Source organism: Malus domestica, chromosome 03, assembly GCF_042453785.1.
Source record: "Malus domestica chromosome 03, GDT2T_hap1".
NCBI classification, from domain to species: Eukaryota; Viridiplantae; Streptophyta; class Magnoliopsida; order Rosales; family Rosaceae; genus Malus; species Malus domestica.
Window position 1 is genome coordinate 16,054,797 of NC_091663.1, and position 15,255 is coordinate 16,070,051.

Consider the following 15,255-nt stretch of genomic DNA (forward strand, 5'->3'; position numbering starts at 1 on the left):
TTGGTTTTCACCAAAGAATATTCATCCTATCACTCGATCAAGAAAAAGTCCAACCACTTATTCAACGTTAAAAAGAACCTAAAGGAGTCGCTTCGTGACTATGAAAAGAGGTTTAAAGCAGAGAAGGCAAGGATAGTCGTGTTGGAAATGTGCCCTAAAACCAATCATATGATGATACTTTACAGATAATTGACATGTTAAACTAATCTAGTTTAATATAAAGGGCAAAGATTATTGTTTTAAGCCGTCTCATATAAATGCTATATGCTTAAACAATAAGTCCAAGGAATATACAATTCAGAGAATGTGATCTAAAGAAGTTAGATTCATGAGACCATTCTCTTTCGTATACATATCCTAAGATCAGTACGTGCTATGTCTTCTCTTAGGGAGAGTGACTAGTCTCGAGTCATTGGTGTAACTAACACCAAGACAAGCATGTAGGTGCTCAATAGAGAATGAATCCACTGAACATGATCAACAAGGAGTTCTCATACTTATGTCACATGAGAACTCATGGTTGGGGTAATGCAAAGTAGTCTTTTGGCCTTAGGCATTATAGTTGTCTTATAGTTAGGTCCTTGATCTTTGACTATATCAAAGTCACTCCGTCAGAAGGTGTCCACGACATAGTTGGGGTTAAGCCACTTGGCCATAGAGGCAAGTGAATGCACAACAAGGGATCTCTAACCTTCAAACCATTTGAGGGAGAATACTCTATGATATGATTAAGAATCTCTGGCCAGAGTATGAATGAGATTTAAGAAGTCATTCCAAATCACATTCAAGGTAATCATATAAGTAAAAGAATCACATTAGATAGTAGACAAGAATAAACTATCAAACCAAACAATGTGATCAAGAATATTGTATTAGAGAAAGACCATATTGCTTTGTAATCCTAAATTGAATAGGTTCTCCACCTCCTCTTATTAGCTTGGGTAGCCATGACATACTGCTAGGTGTCACTCATGGTTTGTGGAAGCCCTGGTAATCTTCATCAAAGGGAGAATTGAAATGTTGTTTCAATTCACAATCGATCATTAAAAGTAACAATCTTCCACTGCCTCGCTAAAAGGAACCTAAAGGATCATACACCGTGTAAAGTAGAGATTGAAGAAACAACGGAGTTGAGTAAGCACAATTAAATGGTTTAATTGCTTATGGCTAGGATTAATTAATATGTTAATTAATCAAACAAATAAGTTCGTTTTAGACCTCGGTTTAGTTTTGGGCCTCAAGGCCCAATGGGCTTCGAATGTCAAGTCCATTGACTTAAGTTGTATGACAACTTAATGAATAAAGATTCAAGAAAACCCAAATAGCCCAAAGACCATAGAAGGCCGGCCATATTGATGAAATAGGGTTTTGGTTCTTTTTGTCACTTGAGTGAAGTGACTATATAAAGAACCTTATAGCCAAAATTCATTAAGGGTTCTTTTAGAGGAAATTGGATAAAACAAGTCTCTCCCTTCCTCTCTACGATGCCGGCCCCATGGAGGAGATTAGCTAGCAATCTTCCCTCCTCCAAGGTTACTCATCTCTTCTTCTAGTCTCTCCTTGGTGTGGAGACTTAGAGGTTCTTTATTTTGGGAACTTGGAGAATCCATTCTACCATCCTCATCCAAGAAATCCATGGAGCTAAGAAGTAAGGAATGAAGGCCCTATCTCTTGGGTGATTAGCTTTTGCTTATGCAAAGATGAATCAACAAAGGTATAATATTTCTCAACTTACTTTGTTCTTGAGTTGAGTCTTGGTTCACCACACTCACTAAGCCTTGAATTTCATGGGTAGTGCATACAAGCATGATTCCGCCTTTAATTGTTAATTGCATGTTATAGATGTTGCTCAAATGAACTTGTTTTCACAAATATTTCCTTCAAGTCAAATGCAACAACTCAATAGCTAGAGTAGCCTTCCAAAAAAGACTTCTAACAGATCACCCGCTGTTCGAAAAATTAATCATGAAAGAAGATCTAACTCAGGTAGACTCTTTCACTTTGGTAGAAAAGCATGCACTTTGGGATAAGGCTCGCCGATGCACATTCAAGGACTTGAAGAAGTACCCGACATCACATTCCTACTATCCAAACCAGAAGTAATGGAGGACCTATTCGCATGTTTGACGATATCTGAAGCAACAATAAGCTCTACCATCACACGAGAAAAGTTGGGGGCCCGATTATCTATATTCTACAGTTCAAACGCTCTCCTCGATGCTACTAGAAATTCAAAAGCTAACTTTGGCGATAGTTGTTGCAACTCGGAAGCTTAAGTTTTACCTTCAGACGCACGCAGTTATCCTCATGAAGCACTATTCCGCCTAATCCAGACACGTGACGATAAAAGCGCAGACACTGGTGGATGAAAAATTTTCTGACAAATGTAACAACTTGGCCGAAAGGCGTGCCAAGGACAGACAAACACTAGAAGGACACACTCGGAATCAAGTTTTATCCTCGTTGCCCCAAAAGATTCTGCATAGAAGCAACATATATCGGTAGTCAAACACCATCTCCTACTGCGTGTAGCATGGCCCTAGCTCTACAGCTCCCTACCATGTATTCACAATGCCCTGGATGGCAAAATACTTGAGGCGTTTCATACTTACACCCTCACTCAAGTTCTGCAGGCAGACAATGCTCACGTGGACACATTAGCCGGCCTAGGCTCCGTTCTCGACCACCAACTTACACGCTCTATTCCGATGGAGTATCTAGACAAGTCAAGCATAGAGACGAAGCCAGCAGCCAAAGTGTCACAGCTTAGTACAACTCCAAACTAGCAAAGTTATATTATAGACTACCTGGTCAATGACACATTCCCCACAAAAAGGTTGAAGTCTAGAAAGCTCAAAATAAAGGCAGCATGCTACTACATGTGGAACGGTATTCTCGTCCAAAGATCCTACACTGGACCACATCTCTGCTGCCTAGCGCTTCTTGATGACCTAAAATTTCTAAGCTCAATCCACGAAGGCGTTTGTGGAAATCACTTCAGAGGTAAATCCTTAGCACAGAAGGTTTTAAACGTAGGCTGCTACTGGCCTACCATGCACCAGGACGCTAAGGAGTTAGTGCAAAAGTGTGACCGCTGCCAACGTTACAAGCCGGTACCAGCACTACCTGCCTACGAGCTACACCCACAAATGAGTCATTAGCCGTTCATGCAGTGGGCAATCAATTTGGTAAAGCCAATGTCGCCCACTATTGGGGGCAAAAGCTTGATGATTATGGCAACCGATTACTTCACCAAATGGATAGAAGCAAAGCCCATGACAACCACGACTCAGACGAACATAGAGTGCTTTATATAGAGGAACATCATTTGCCAATTTGGCATCCCTCAATCCATCGTCATCGATAGTGGCCCGTAATTCATGGGCAAAGATTTGGCGAAATTCTTCCAAAAATATAGCATCAAGCAGCACACGTCCATGCCAAGATGTCCTTAAGGCAATGAGCGGGCCAAAGCATCCAACAAGATGATTCTCAACTACCTCAAGAAACCCTTCACCAACAAAAAAGGAAAATGGCCAAACGAACTCCCCGGATATCTATAGGCATATCGCACCACCAAAAGACAAGCAACCGGTGAGACTCATTTCTCTTTGGCATTTGGCTCAGAAGCAATCATTCATCCCAATGTCATCAAGCCAAGTATCACCACTTTACTACCAAGCATTGAGCAAAACAGTAAGGAGATGGCCACAAGCTTAGCTCTGGCAAAGGAGAAGCGCGAGCAGACCATCACCCGCATCGTAGCCTACAAGTAGCAGCTCTTCTCCAGCTACAACAAAATGGCCAAGATCCTGCAGTTTTAGCCTGAAGATCTAGTCCTAAGAAAAGCCATCACCACTGCCTGCAGAGAAGGCTCCAAAAAGATGAATCTCATCTGGGAATGTCCGTTCAAGATCAGCAGAGTAGTCGGCAAGAGTAATTACACCCTTGCCACCATGAAACGACAAAAAGATCAAAGAGCAGTGGAATGCCTACAATCTAAGGAAGTACCATGTGTGACCTCCCGCTACATCAAAGCCCGAAGACTCAAGCAGCTCGACGGGCACCACCTCACAAGCTGAGGACAATCATGTTGTTATACAGTTCCTACCTTATAGCTAAGTTTTCATTCGTTTCACTAGTTTTTCAATGAGGAATTCAGAAGTAATCTGCAACTTGTCTTTGTTGCATGTTTATGACAACTGATCACTCCTACACTTCAAAAGAAAACTGTGCCCTTCTTAGGGACTCATCGTAGGAATTGCACCCCCCGAGGGACCAACCATGCTCTCCAATGCGAGAGGGTAAACTAATTCCTCGACACCCACATGTGTCTGTTTTCCAGTGCCAGAGCATAAACTAATTACTTTCCAGTGCGATAGGGTAAACCAATTCCCCGAAACCTACATGGGTCTGCTCTCCAAGGTGGGAGGATAAACTTACACTCCGAATATCTAGACGTGGATGAGTCGGGCTGCCCTGGTATAACTAGGTGCACGATGGCTTACGCCAGGATTCCTAGAAGTAGCCATAATGGCCTTTTTCAAGGCTTAGCTAGCTGAAGGATTTTGGGTCTTTTGGCCTAATCTGCACGGAACTAGGCCTTAGAGACAGAGGGGCACATTACGCAGTACGCCCTACAGACGACTGCCTTGGAACCCTAAAGTTGCTACCTAGTGCACTAAGGTAGCCTACGATTTTCGGAAGACTGCCTACAGCTTGCCCTTCGAGCAGTAAAGTCACGTTAGACTTATATAACCGCACATTCTTGTGAAAGGTTAAATAAGCTAGCGTGCATATACGAAGCTTTATCCACTACCGACATGCTACGTAGTCGATAAGCTTCACATCTGCCAAGCACGGAACAACCTACACCAAGTCCTAAAGTGTTGTGATACTTACTACGCAACCTACGGAATTGAAGAAAGCCAAGGTTAACAACCTAGTGGTTACGCGAACTTGTCTGCTTCTGTAAGTAAGGCATCTGGCTACCAACCCTATGGCTAAAAACTTTGCAAAGTTCTACACCAACACTTACGGCTGCATAGGCTACGCGGGCCTATGTACTTATAGAAAAGTAGCACGCCTGCCACTGGTCTATAAAGTCTAAAGGTTAGGGCATGAACAAAAGAAGAGAAGATGGAGAAAAGCAAATTAAACAAGTTTATTAAATTTTCTAGCAAAATTGATAAGCGACTAGCAAAGACCGAAGGAGTTCAAGTAAAGAAAAAGCAACAAGGAACATAAAGAAAATCCTAAAGACTACCTAGAAGACTACTCTTCAGCAACTTGGACACTCCATGACTACTCAGTCGCCACACCTTCAACAGCCGCGACATTCTAAGCAGCGGCATCATCTGGCACTTCACCCTTGGCTACTATAGCTTGGGCACCAATTTTTCTTACTACTTCACCAATAGAAGCCTTAAAAGTAAAGACAAGCAAGCTTTCCAGAGAAATAAAGAAACAAGCATCCATGTCTTCAAGATGATATGGTTTCAAAAGTGCACAGATCTCAGCAGCCTCTCCAGAAGCAGGCTTAGTGAATTTCTCACAGCTGTCCACGCAAGCAGTCTCATCTTTCCTAGTAGGCGAATCAATCTCAGTAGCAGAATGACTTGGCCTTAGCTCCACTTTAGCAGCATAGTCCATCTTATCGCTCTTCATAATAGTAAGCCTCTCCAAAGGTAAACCGGACTTAGCTCCCAACAGACATCTTGGTACAACTTCGGCACTAGGGGCATGACAGAACCTTTACTCTGAGCAATGTTATCAACAATAGTACTAGCCATTCCCGACATGGCAGGCGCCACAGGCTCAGATCAAGCAACCTCATTTTCCTTCCTATTAAAAGAAGTCATGTCAATCATAGGCCTCTCGGCAGCAGGTGGACCCTCACGAGCAGCGGATGAAGTATTCAGTTTTTTCTCAACCGGCATCTCTTGAGCAGGTGGGGAAGATCTCTTCTTTCCACCTTCATTCATAATAAGCTCCATGATAGCGATCAAACTAGCCAATGCATCCGCCTTGATCCTCTTTACCTCATCTCTTGGGAGCAGCCCATCTTTGTCCCGGTAAAGAGAACTAAGTAACCAACTCTATTCACGATACTCAGTATGGGAGCTCAACCCATACTGGCTTTTCCTTCATTTTTTCTCTCAGACCAGTAGGCAGAGGCTTGCATGCCCAGCATTCTAGTAGCCCATGAGGCCCGCAACCTCCCCATTTCTCTCAATCGCCGGCCTGGCTTGTGTCAGGCCCAAGAGCCCAAAGGACATAAGCCATGCAGCTCGCCTAGCACTGCGCCTTAATGCCTCAATCCGCTGCCCTTAGCTCTAGCCAAGCCATGCAGCCTAAGCAGTGGTCCCTGCCACAACACCTCATCGGTCCATGCCGAGCCGACTCCTGGCCCTTGCTAGCTGACATGTTGCACCACCTCGACAGCTGCCCCGCGACAGAACTATCCAAGAAGAATATGAGAAAAATTAAATTTTTCTTACCTCGATGCGGCATGGAGAAGACGAAGCAAACAACGAAAGACGATCATTTGCACAAGCAAGATGTAGAAGATTGTTAGAGGAGAGGGAACAAATATCCTCTAAACTTTCTCTCTCTGGTAGGGTAGAATAAATCGCTTTCCAAAGTTGATTTAATAATCCACTTGAGGTGGATTTAAATAGGCTTTGAGAAAAATTTATTTCTCTTTCCTAGAAGGATCTAATTTCTTATTAAAGAGGGAATCTACATCAAAATAGGAAGCAGTCTTAAGTTTCCTAAAGCAAGAAAATCTCTACACTTGTTGCCCTTTTCTGTGAGCAGCTCAACAGGTGTGGGGGCATTTGTGGAGCCAAAAATAATCACAAGGCGACATGTGAATTTTTTGGTAAAAAGGACAAAATTACCCTCGAGGCACATCGGGTTCCTACGCGCGAACAATGAGCAATCATCCATCAACCAAGTCAAAAGTGCCCAAAATAGGTAACAATTCCAAAACCTATTTCATTCATCCTCATCAAATCCTCTCCACTAGGGGTGGGCAAACGGGCCCTGGACCCACGGGTAGGGGCGAGTATTGGCGGTTCGGGGTGGGTACGGGGCGGGTCCGTATTCTTTTAGATACAAAACAGGGTGGGGCGGGGCGGGTCCAAGTAAACAAAGGGGCGGGCCGATTCCAATTTTCTGAAGTCGCGGGCCCCCGGCCCGAACCGTTTGCAAACCTCACACACTCTCAAATCTCTCTCTCACACACACTCAAATCTCACAAACGCACACACATCTCAGCTTTCTGGAAGATTCTCCCGAGTCCTCCCGAGTCCCTCCCCGCCAATCTCTCTCTCTATTTCAGTCTTCCCTATCAATCTCTCTCTCCCATAGTCCTCCCTCTCCATTCGTCGATTCTCCCAAGTCATCCCTCTCGATCTTTCTCTCCCAGAGCCTTCCCTATCGATCTCTCTCTCCCAGAGTCCTCCTTCTCGATTCGTTGATTCTCCCGAGTCCTCCCTTTCTATCTCTATCTCCGAGAGTCTTCCCTCTCGATCTCTTTCTCCTAGAGTCTTCCCTCTCGATCTCTCTCTCCTAGAGTCCTCCCTCTAGATTCTCAATCTCCTCTCCCACAACACCACCATCGCCATCGTCTCCTGACTCTTCTCCCAATCGTGACCACCCATCATCGCCGTCGAAAACACCACCATAATCGAAGCGGTTCAGCAGCTACAGTAGCTAATAGGTATGCCTAATTTCGCATTTCAGTATTGTTGGGTAGAATTGAAAGGAACCCAGATGGAGAGTTTTAATTTTTATTTGAATTGCATGTATCCAGATGAAAAATTGAATTTTCGAGCTACTATTTTTCGATTTTTTTAATTTGGGATTTCAATTTTATTGCTTTTTCTCATATATGATAATGGTTAGGGTTTTTCTAGCGAATTCTGATTATTTTACTATCTGGGTTTAATGATTTTAGATGGGGATCAAGTATAATACGTGTGTAGAGGTTCTTCTTTGAATTGCTATGTGTGCAACAGCTTTGTTCAGTTAGCTATCTAATTGTTGATTCTCAGTTAGGGTTTTGAGCATCCAAGTATCAATTCTTTGTGGGTTTGATTTGTCAAGAGTTTTTTTTTTAATGAAAGAATAAGAATTTACTTGCTTTACTGAATTTTGGAAAATCATGCTGTGAAGGATCTTGCAGGACTTGTTGAAGTCGTCTTTTTATCCGCTTTGGGAGCTCGATTTGGCTTTATTTCAGGCCACTGGTTCGAGTTTGGTTGTCCTTCTGATGGCAGCAGTGGCGGAGGATGAAGGTGTTAGGGTTTTTTATGCTGGGCTTGGTTTCGTTGTCCTATTGTATTTGGCCTTGTAAATGTGAATGTGTTGTTGGTAATAAAAAAAAGCAGCCCAATGTCAAAAAAAAGCAGCCCAATGTCAGACCTAGAAAAAAAAAAAAGTAATTGGACCCGTAGACCCGTCCCGAATCGGCCCGTTTAAAACAGGCCGGGTTAGGTATGGTTCCTAAATTCAAAATCTCTCTACCCGGCCCGCCCCGACCCGTTACATTTTAAAATGGGTAGGTCCGGTTCCTCCAAATTTGGGCCCGGCCCGGCCCGTGCCCACCCCTACTCTCCACAAGATAACTCCCAAATCATTCATCTTTTATTATATTAATTAGCTAATTAATTGGTTTATAATTCAATTATTCCTAATTAGCTACAAATCATGAACCTCACCCAAAATACCAACCAAGTTGCCGGTCTTCCTCCTCCTAAAGGGGCTGGCCACACCCCTATAAATACTACCTCATTCTCTCCAAAACTCAGTTCCAATTCTCTTGCTAAACTCTCTAAATCTCCAAATATTTTTCTCTCAAAATTCTAACTTTGGTATCAGAGGTTCTTCGGCCAAAGCGCCCCCCTCCCCAATTCATCATGGGCACGTGAGGCTCTTGGCCTTGACCTAAGGTGTTATATGTTTTGTAGGTGCAATTTTGTCCAAAATCAAGGAGGAAAAAATTTACATTCACAGAGAGCACGTATATTATTTTCCTTTTTTAAACGCAGGTACAAGCCTACCCCAAAGGTAGGGTGACGTCACACTGACATTAGCTTCACGTGGCGCACATTTATATCTTTTCTGTTAGCTGCATGCGTCACACGCGAGATGAAGGTCGAGCCAAGCCAATATAAAAAACGCGGCTGATGTATACGGGCTAGGCCTGTCATTTTTAACCCAACCCGTTAACCCGACCCGACCCGACCCGTTAAAATTAGTATTCGGGTGGGTGGTTAACGGGTCGGGTAGTTAACGGGTCAACCCGTTAGTCACCCGTTACATAACGGGTCAATTTGGGTGAACCCGCGAAACCCATTAGCCACCCGTTAAGACCCGTTTGTAAGGATTTTTGTGTAATTTCAATAGCCCTAATTCAAAACCTCAAGACCTCAGCCGTCAGCCCTCACGTTCCTCACCTCTCTCGCTGCCTCACACGCCATTGCTCTCTGAGACTGAGATCGCTGTGCAGCCTGTGCTCCTTCCTTCTAGCTCCGGTTATCTCCCTCATCTTCTTCCCTCAAAAACTTTACTGAACTCCACCACTCTCTCTCTGGTAAGCTGCGATTTCCTTCCACCTCTTCTTTCATTTCGATTACTTTTCGTTTCTGCAGATTAGATTTTTGGTTGTGTTTTGGATAATGGGTTTTGCGTTTTGTTCATGGGTTTTGTACAGAGTATTGATTTCTTTGTTCATGGGTTTTGTTCATGCGTTTTGTTCATGGGTTTGAATCTTTGGAATCTGTTTGGACTACTTTTGACTCATCGGTTTGTCGCTGCACTCTAAAATGGTCATTATCTGTAGGAAGGGCTTTGATAATTTCTTCCATTTACAAATTTTCTATGGCGAGTGCAGATAATCATGGAGGTAGGAACACGGAGCAGGTCTCATGATGATGATATATTTGTTTTCCTTATACATTGGAGTCTCTGTTAAGCTTTCGGGTGTATAAATAGAAGGCAGTTCCTGTATAATTCTTCTCTGGTTAATCACTTTTTTCGGCTTAGCCTTTGTATGGGGAATTGAAAGGTATTCACATTGTAGTGTTAATACTCAACTCTGGGGTTTTTTTAATTTTGAGTGGAGATTGAAAACCCAGAAATCAAAATTTGGATTTTTTACGAATTTTGATTCGAATCTTCTGATTTGTATTGTCTTAGAAAAACCCGCTTGATGGGATATATGGAATATGGATTGTCTGTCTCAAGCTTGTTTTTCGTTCGATCGTTTTGTGCGTTGAGATGTCTCATGGACAATTTACAGTACTATTTCTTGGAGTGAGTTAGTTTAGTTTTCTGTTAAGCAACAGGGCATGGCATGCAATGCAGTTGTTTCAGAAATTTGTAGTCCTACAAGGAGTTCAAGATAGGTTCTTCCGACTTGATCTCTACAATTGGAACATTGGTCCATTGTGTTGTTTCTTACTTTCCTGTAATTTGCTTTGACGTCGTAATATGCTGGTGAGGCATGACAGCAGGCAGAGCTGTTGGCATAATACCCCCAATGGAACAGAACCTAATAAATTGTGACTACTTGCTTGGAATCTGCCTTTAAAGGTCTGCCTAAATAATTATGATAATTTGGGTATGCATCTTCTTATTTACTAGGTCCAATTTATGAGTTTGAATTTAAGGCACGGTTTGGAAATTTGGAATTAAAAGTTCATAAATTTGAATTTAGTGCTTGTTAGTTATAGAACATTAGTTTGAATGCAATTACCGTTTGGTGCTTGTTGGTTCTTTTTTCTGCTATATTTTAGACTTTTAGGAATTTAAGTTCTAAGCATTTTCTCGTTCCTTTTATGTCAACAGATTTAACAAGTGCTTTTGGTGTTGTTTAAACACTTTTTGGAGGATTCCTTTTCGTCTTTGTGTGTAGAGTTGGTGAATAATGATGCCATTATACGGATACATGGATTCAAACCCCTACCAAAGAAACCAAACTTTCTCTTTCCCTCAGTATCATAATTCTTAGGAACTCATTTGTCATGGTTTTTTAACCCTCAGTAATTACTTAATAAGAAAACACTGAGGCTATTACATTCCTATCCATTTACACAGTATATTTGTTTATGGTTAGTGCAGATGGATATTGATGAAGAGAACATTGAGGCCACAGAAATGTCAACAGTCAATCTAAGTGATACGCAAGGTACAACAAGTGCACCAAGTCCTTCAAAGAGAAAGGCTAAAGGTATGCGAGTAGGTAAGATACGTCAAAAGAGATCCCGTGTTTGGACTTTGTTTGAAGAATTGCCTGTTGGTCCTGATGATAAACAACATGCGAAGTGTAAAAACTGTGGGATAGTTTACGTATGTGATAGTAATTGTGGGACGAAAAACCTATTGAATCATATGGATACATGTAATAAAAAACATCACATTGATATGAAGAAATCTCAAGTTGGATTGCGTTCTCCTCAGTTTAACCATGTTAGTTTTTGTGAGCTATTGATTGAGGCTATAGTTAAGCATGATTTGCCTTTTAGGTTTGTTGAATATGAGGGCATTAGAACTTTGTTTAAATACATATCTCCTGATATCAAACTGCCGTGTAGAAATACAGTTAAGAAACATGTGTTGAGGATGTTTGAAGATGAAAAGATAAGACTTCGAGATTGGTTAAATACAGTTGATGGAAGAATTTGTTTGACATCTGACCTATGGTCTTCTGCTACAACTGATGGATATCTCACACTCACAGCTCACTTTGTTGACAAAGAATGGAAAATGCATAAAAGAATTTTAAATTTTTGTCATATGCCTCCTCCACATACGGGGGTTGCTTTGTCTGAAAAAATTAATGCCTTATTAGTTGAGTGGGGGATTGAAAAGAAACTGTTTTCCATTACTTTGGATAATGCCTCTGCAAATGATTGTTCTGTTGAGCTATTGAAGAAACAATTAAATTTTAGAGGCTTGTTATTAATGGATGGAAAGTTCTTTCATGTTCGTTGCTGTGCTCACATTCTAAACTTGATAGTCCAAGATGGACTAAAGGAAATTGATGGATCAGTGACTAAAGTTCGTGAGTGCATCAAATATATAAAGTGTTCAGAAGGGATAAAAATTAAGTTTTTTGCTTGCGTTGCACAAGTAGGGTTGGCATGTAGTAAAAGAGGGTTGAGACAAGATGTGCCTACTAGATGGAATTCAACATATACAATGCTTGATAGTGCTATTTTCTATCGTCGTGCTTTTCTCAATTTGGCACTTGTTGATTCTAATTTTAGTTCATGTCCTTCCTTGGAAGAGTGGGATAAAATAGAGAAGATTTCCAATTTCTTGGGGTATTTTTATGAAGTTACTTGCTTATTTTCCGGAACAAATTACCCTACATCAAACTTGTTCTTCCCGAAAGTGTTCAAAGTTCATTATTGTATTAAAGATGCTATGGAAGATTGTGATGATTTCATGAGACGGATGGGGAGATATATGAATTTGAAGTTTGAAAAGTATTGGTCAGAGTATAGTTTGATCCTTGCCATTGCGGTGATTCTTGATCCTCGCTATAAATTGCAATTTGTAGAGTGGGGTTATGACAAACTCTATGGTAAGGAGTCAAGAGAGTTGAAGGATGTTAGTGGCACATTGTTTGCACTCTTTGGTAGTTACATGGACAAGTTCTCTCATCTTCTTGTATCCAACCCAGTTAATCAAACTCCTACTGAAATAAAAGTTGGAGACAAACTTTTTGAGGTAGTATTTATATTTGTTATTCCTCTGTTTATACTTTTTATATGCATCTTTATATTGTACATTGATCCTTGTTTCTATTTTGTTTTTATATGTAGGAATTTGATAATATTTATCAAGATGGGTCAACTTTAGTTGAAAAAACTGAATTAAATTTATATCTTGAAGAAAAGAGACTCGATAGAAAACAAGAGTTGGATATTCTTTCATGGTGGAAACTGGAGCAATTTCGTTATCCCGTACTTTCTCGTATGGCTTCTGATGTGTTAACAATTCCTATCTCAACCGTTGCCTCAGAATCAGCATTTAGTATTAGTGGTAGGGTGCTTGATCAATATTGAAGTTCTTTGTTGCCTGAAACTGTTCAAGCCTTGCTATGTACTAGAGATTGGCTTTTTGGCAAAGAAGGTAAATTTCATATTTCTTTGTATTTTTTTTGCTTATATAATAGGTTATAATTGTTTTTCCTTTTTTCTTTTTTCTTTTTATGTTTAGCTTTAGCGAAAGAAGGTGCTGACTTGGAAGAACTTACTGAAGAAATTTTTGACATGAGCCTTAATGAAAACTCGGGACAATGCTCCAGTAATATTAGTCTTGATTAAACATGGTATGTATTTTAACTTGTTCTTTTAAAGATATTTTTCTACTTAATCTGCATGTAATACTAGCTGAGAGATATTTTTCTACTTAATCTGCATGTAATACATAAAGGTGAATGTTGAAGGCAAAAAAGCAGCAGAGGATGCAATACAAGAAGGTTGGCAAAAAAGCAGTAGAGGATGCAATGCAATAAGAAGAAAGAGAGCTAATTGAAAAACTTTTGTTTGGAACAAAGTGATACATGTGATGAAGAACAAAGTTTACGTATTGCTTGATGTGATTTCGTATTTACTTATATACAAAACTTTAGTATACGCTACGAATTAATTGATGTGTAAAACGTAAATTACATTGAGTTATATCAAACAATGAGTTAGTTGTAATTCGATATCAAACTTGCAATAGACGAGAATCAAATTTAAAAACTTTCTACTTTTGAAAATAAATATCATTGGACGGTAGCCGGATTAATGCTTTTGATTTAATTGCACAAAATGAGGAGCCAAACCAAACCGTCCATCACATTCCTGTTTCCCATCTCTTCCACCAAAACACTCTTCTTTAGCACTCGTCTCCTCTCTCTCTCCTCTCTTTCTCTCTCTTTTTTGTCACATAGGTTGTAATTGATTTGGATGAAATGTGTTTAAAAAAAAAAAAAAAAAAAAAAAAAAAAAAAAACATGAAACGGGTGACCCGTTAAGATCCGTTAGCTTAACGGGTCGGGTTTGGGTGACCCGTTAGCTTAACGGGTTGGGTTTGGGTGACCCGTTAAATTAACGGGTCGGGTTCAACCCGACCCGAACCCAATAAACCCGACCCGTTTACAGGCCTAATACGGGCCAACACGCCCGATTTGGGCTGCTTTTCTCTAAAAAGACAGTGCGTTTATATATTTTCCTTTTTAAGCCCGGGCAAAATTCCAGTTCAAAGGTAGGGTGATGTCGCTCTAAAGTTAGCTTGACGTCGCCCACGTTTATTTCTTTTTCCACCAGCTGCATGAGCCATAAGAGGGATGAACGTGCCTAGCCATCAGAAAAACATGGTTGACGTTTGCGGGCCAACACACGCGATTTAGACAACTTATCTTAAACAACTACTTGGATATTATCGCTCTTAACTTTATCATAAAAAAAATGGGAAATTAAAAGGGAAAGAAAATATGAGAAAATATGAGAAAATTAGAAAAAAAAAAAAATTCTAAAATAAAAAATTAGAAATTTTTGCTCTAAATACCACCAATACTACAATATTAGCTTTAGGTGTGGGATGATGGTGACGGTTTAATAAGCCATTATGTTGGATAAAAGATATCCGATACATCATTCAGTTAGTATCGGATAACAATGAAGTCATGTTGGTTATATCCGACATAAATTCCTGGTAGATATTTAGTGTCGGATGCAACTGCCATAAAAGTATTATAACCGCCAGTATTTTTGAATTTTTTTAAAAATATTTTTAACAAATTCTGGCGGTTTTGAAGTTAATGGTGGCGATTATAACTGACAAAAATTGACCATTTTATTATTTTAGTTTCTAGTGGTTATTATTTTAGTATTCTGCCGGTTATAACTGACAGAAATTGACTATTTTATTATTTTTACGCTAAAAGTTTTTCAATTTGTTGTTCATTCAAATTTCTTCCTCTTCCTTTTCATCTTCAATCTTCAGATTTCTTCATCTTCAATCTTTATTTATTCAGAGATTTTAATTTAATTAGTAAGATAAATTAAGAATATTTGTGTTCCATTAGTTTATTTTATTCACATAGGGGTCCGACGTCCTCGTCGGCACACTCGCACCGAACGGTAAAGTGGCTCTGATACCATTCTATCACATCCCAGTCTTGACTCCACCATAGCACGATATTGTCCATTTTGGGCCCCGGCCAGTGGGTGATGTGCCTTATATGTA

The 15,255-nt window shown here is 40.4% G+C and overlaps 1 protein-coding gene across 1 annotated transcript; it reads left to right on the forward strand.

Annotated features, from left to right (window-relative positions):
* Positions 1 to 9,459: 9,459 nt before the first annotated feature.
* LOC139194452 (zinc finger BED domain-containing protein DAYSLEEPER-like) lies at positions 9,460 to 13,766 on the forward strand. The gene is made up of 6 exons (XM_070819057.1): positions 9,460 to 9,601; positions 11,131 to 11,239; positions 12,575 to 12,744; positions 12,840 to 13,059; positions 13,237 to 13,348; positions 13,453 to 13,766. Exons 2-5 carry the CDS (start codon positions 11,131 to 11,133, stop codon positions 13,341 to 13,343), a joined length of 606 nt encoding a protein of 201 aa, XP_070675158.1. The 5' UTR covers positions 9,460 to 9,601; the 3' UTR covers positions 13,344 to 13,348; positions 13,453 to 13,766.
* The last annotated feature ends 1,489 nt before the right edge of the window (positions 13,767 to 15,255 follow it).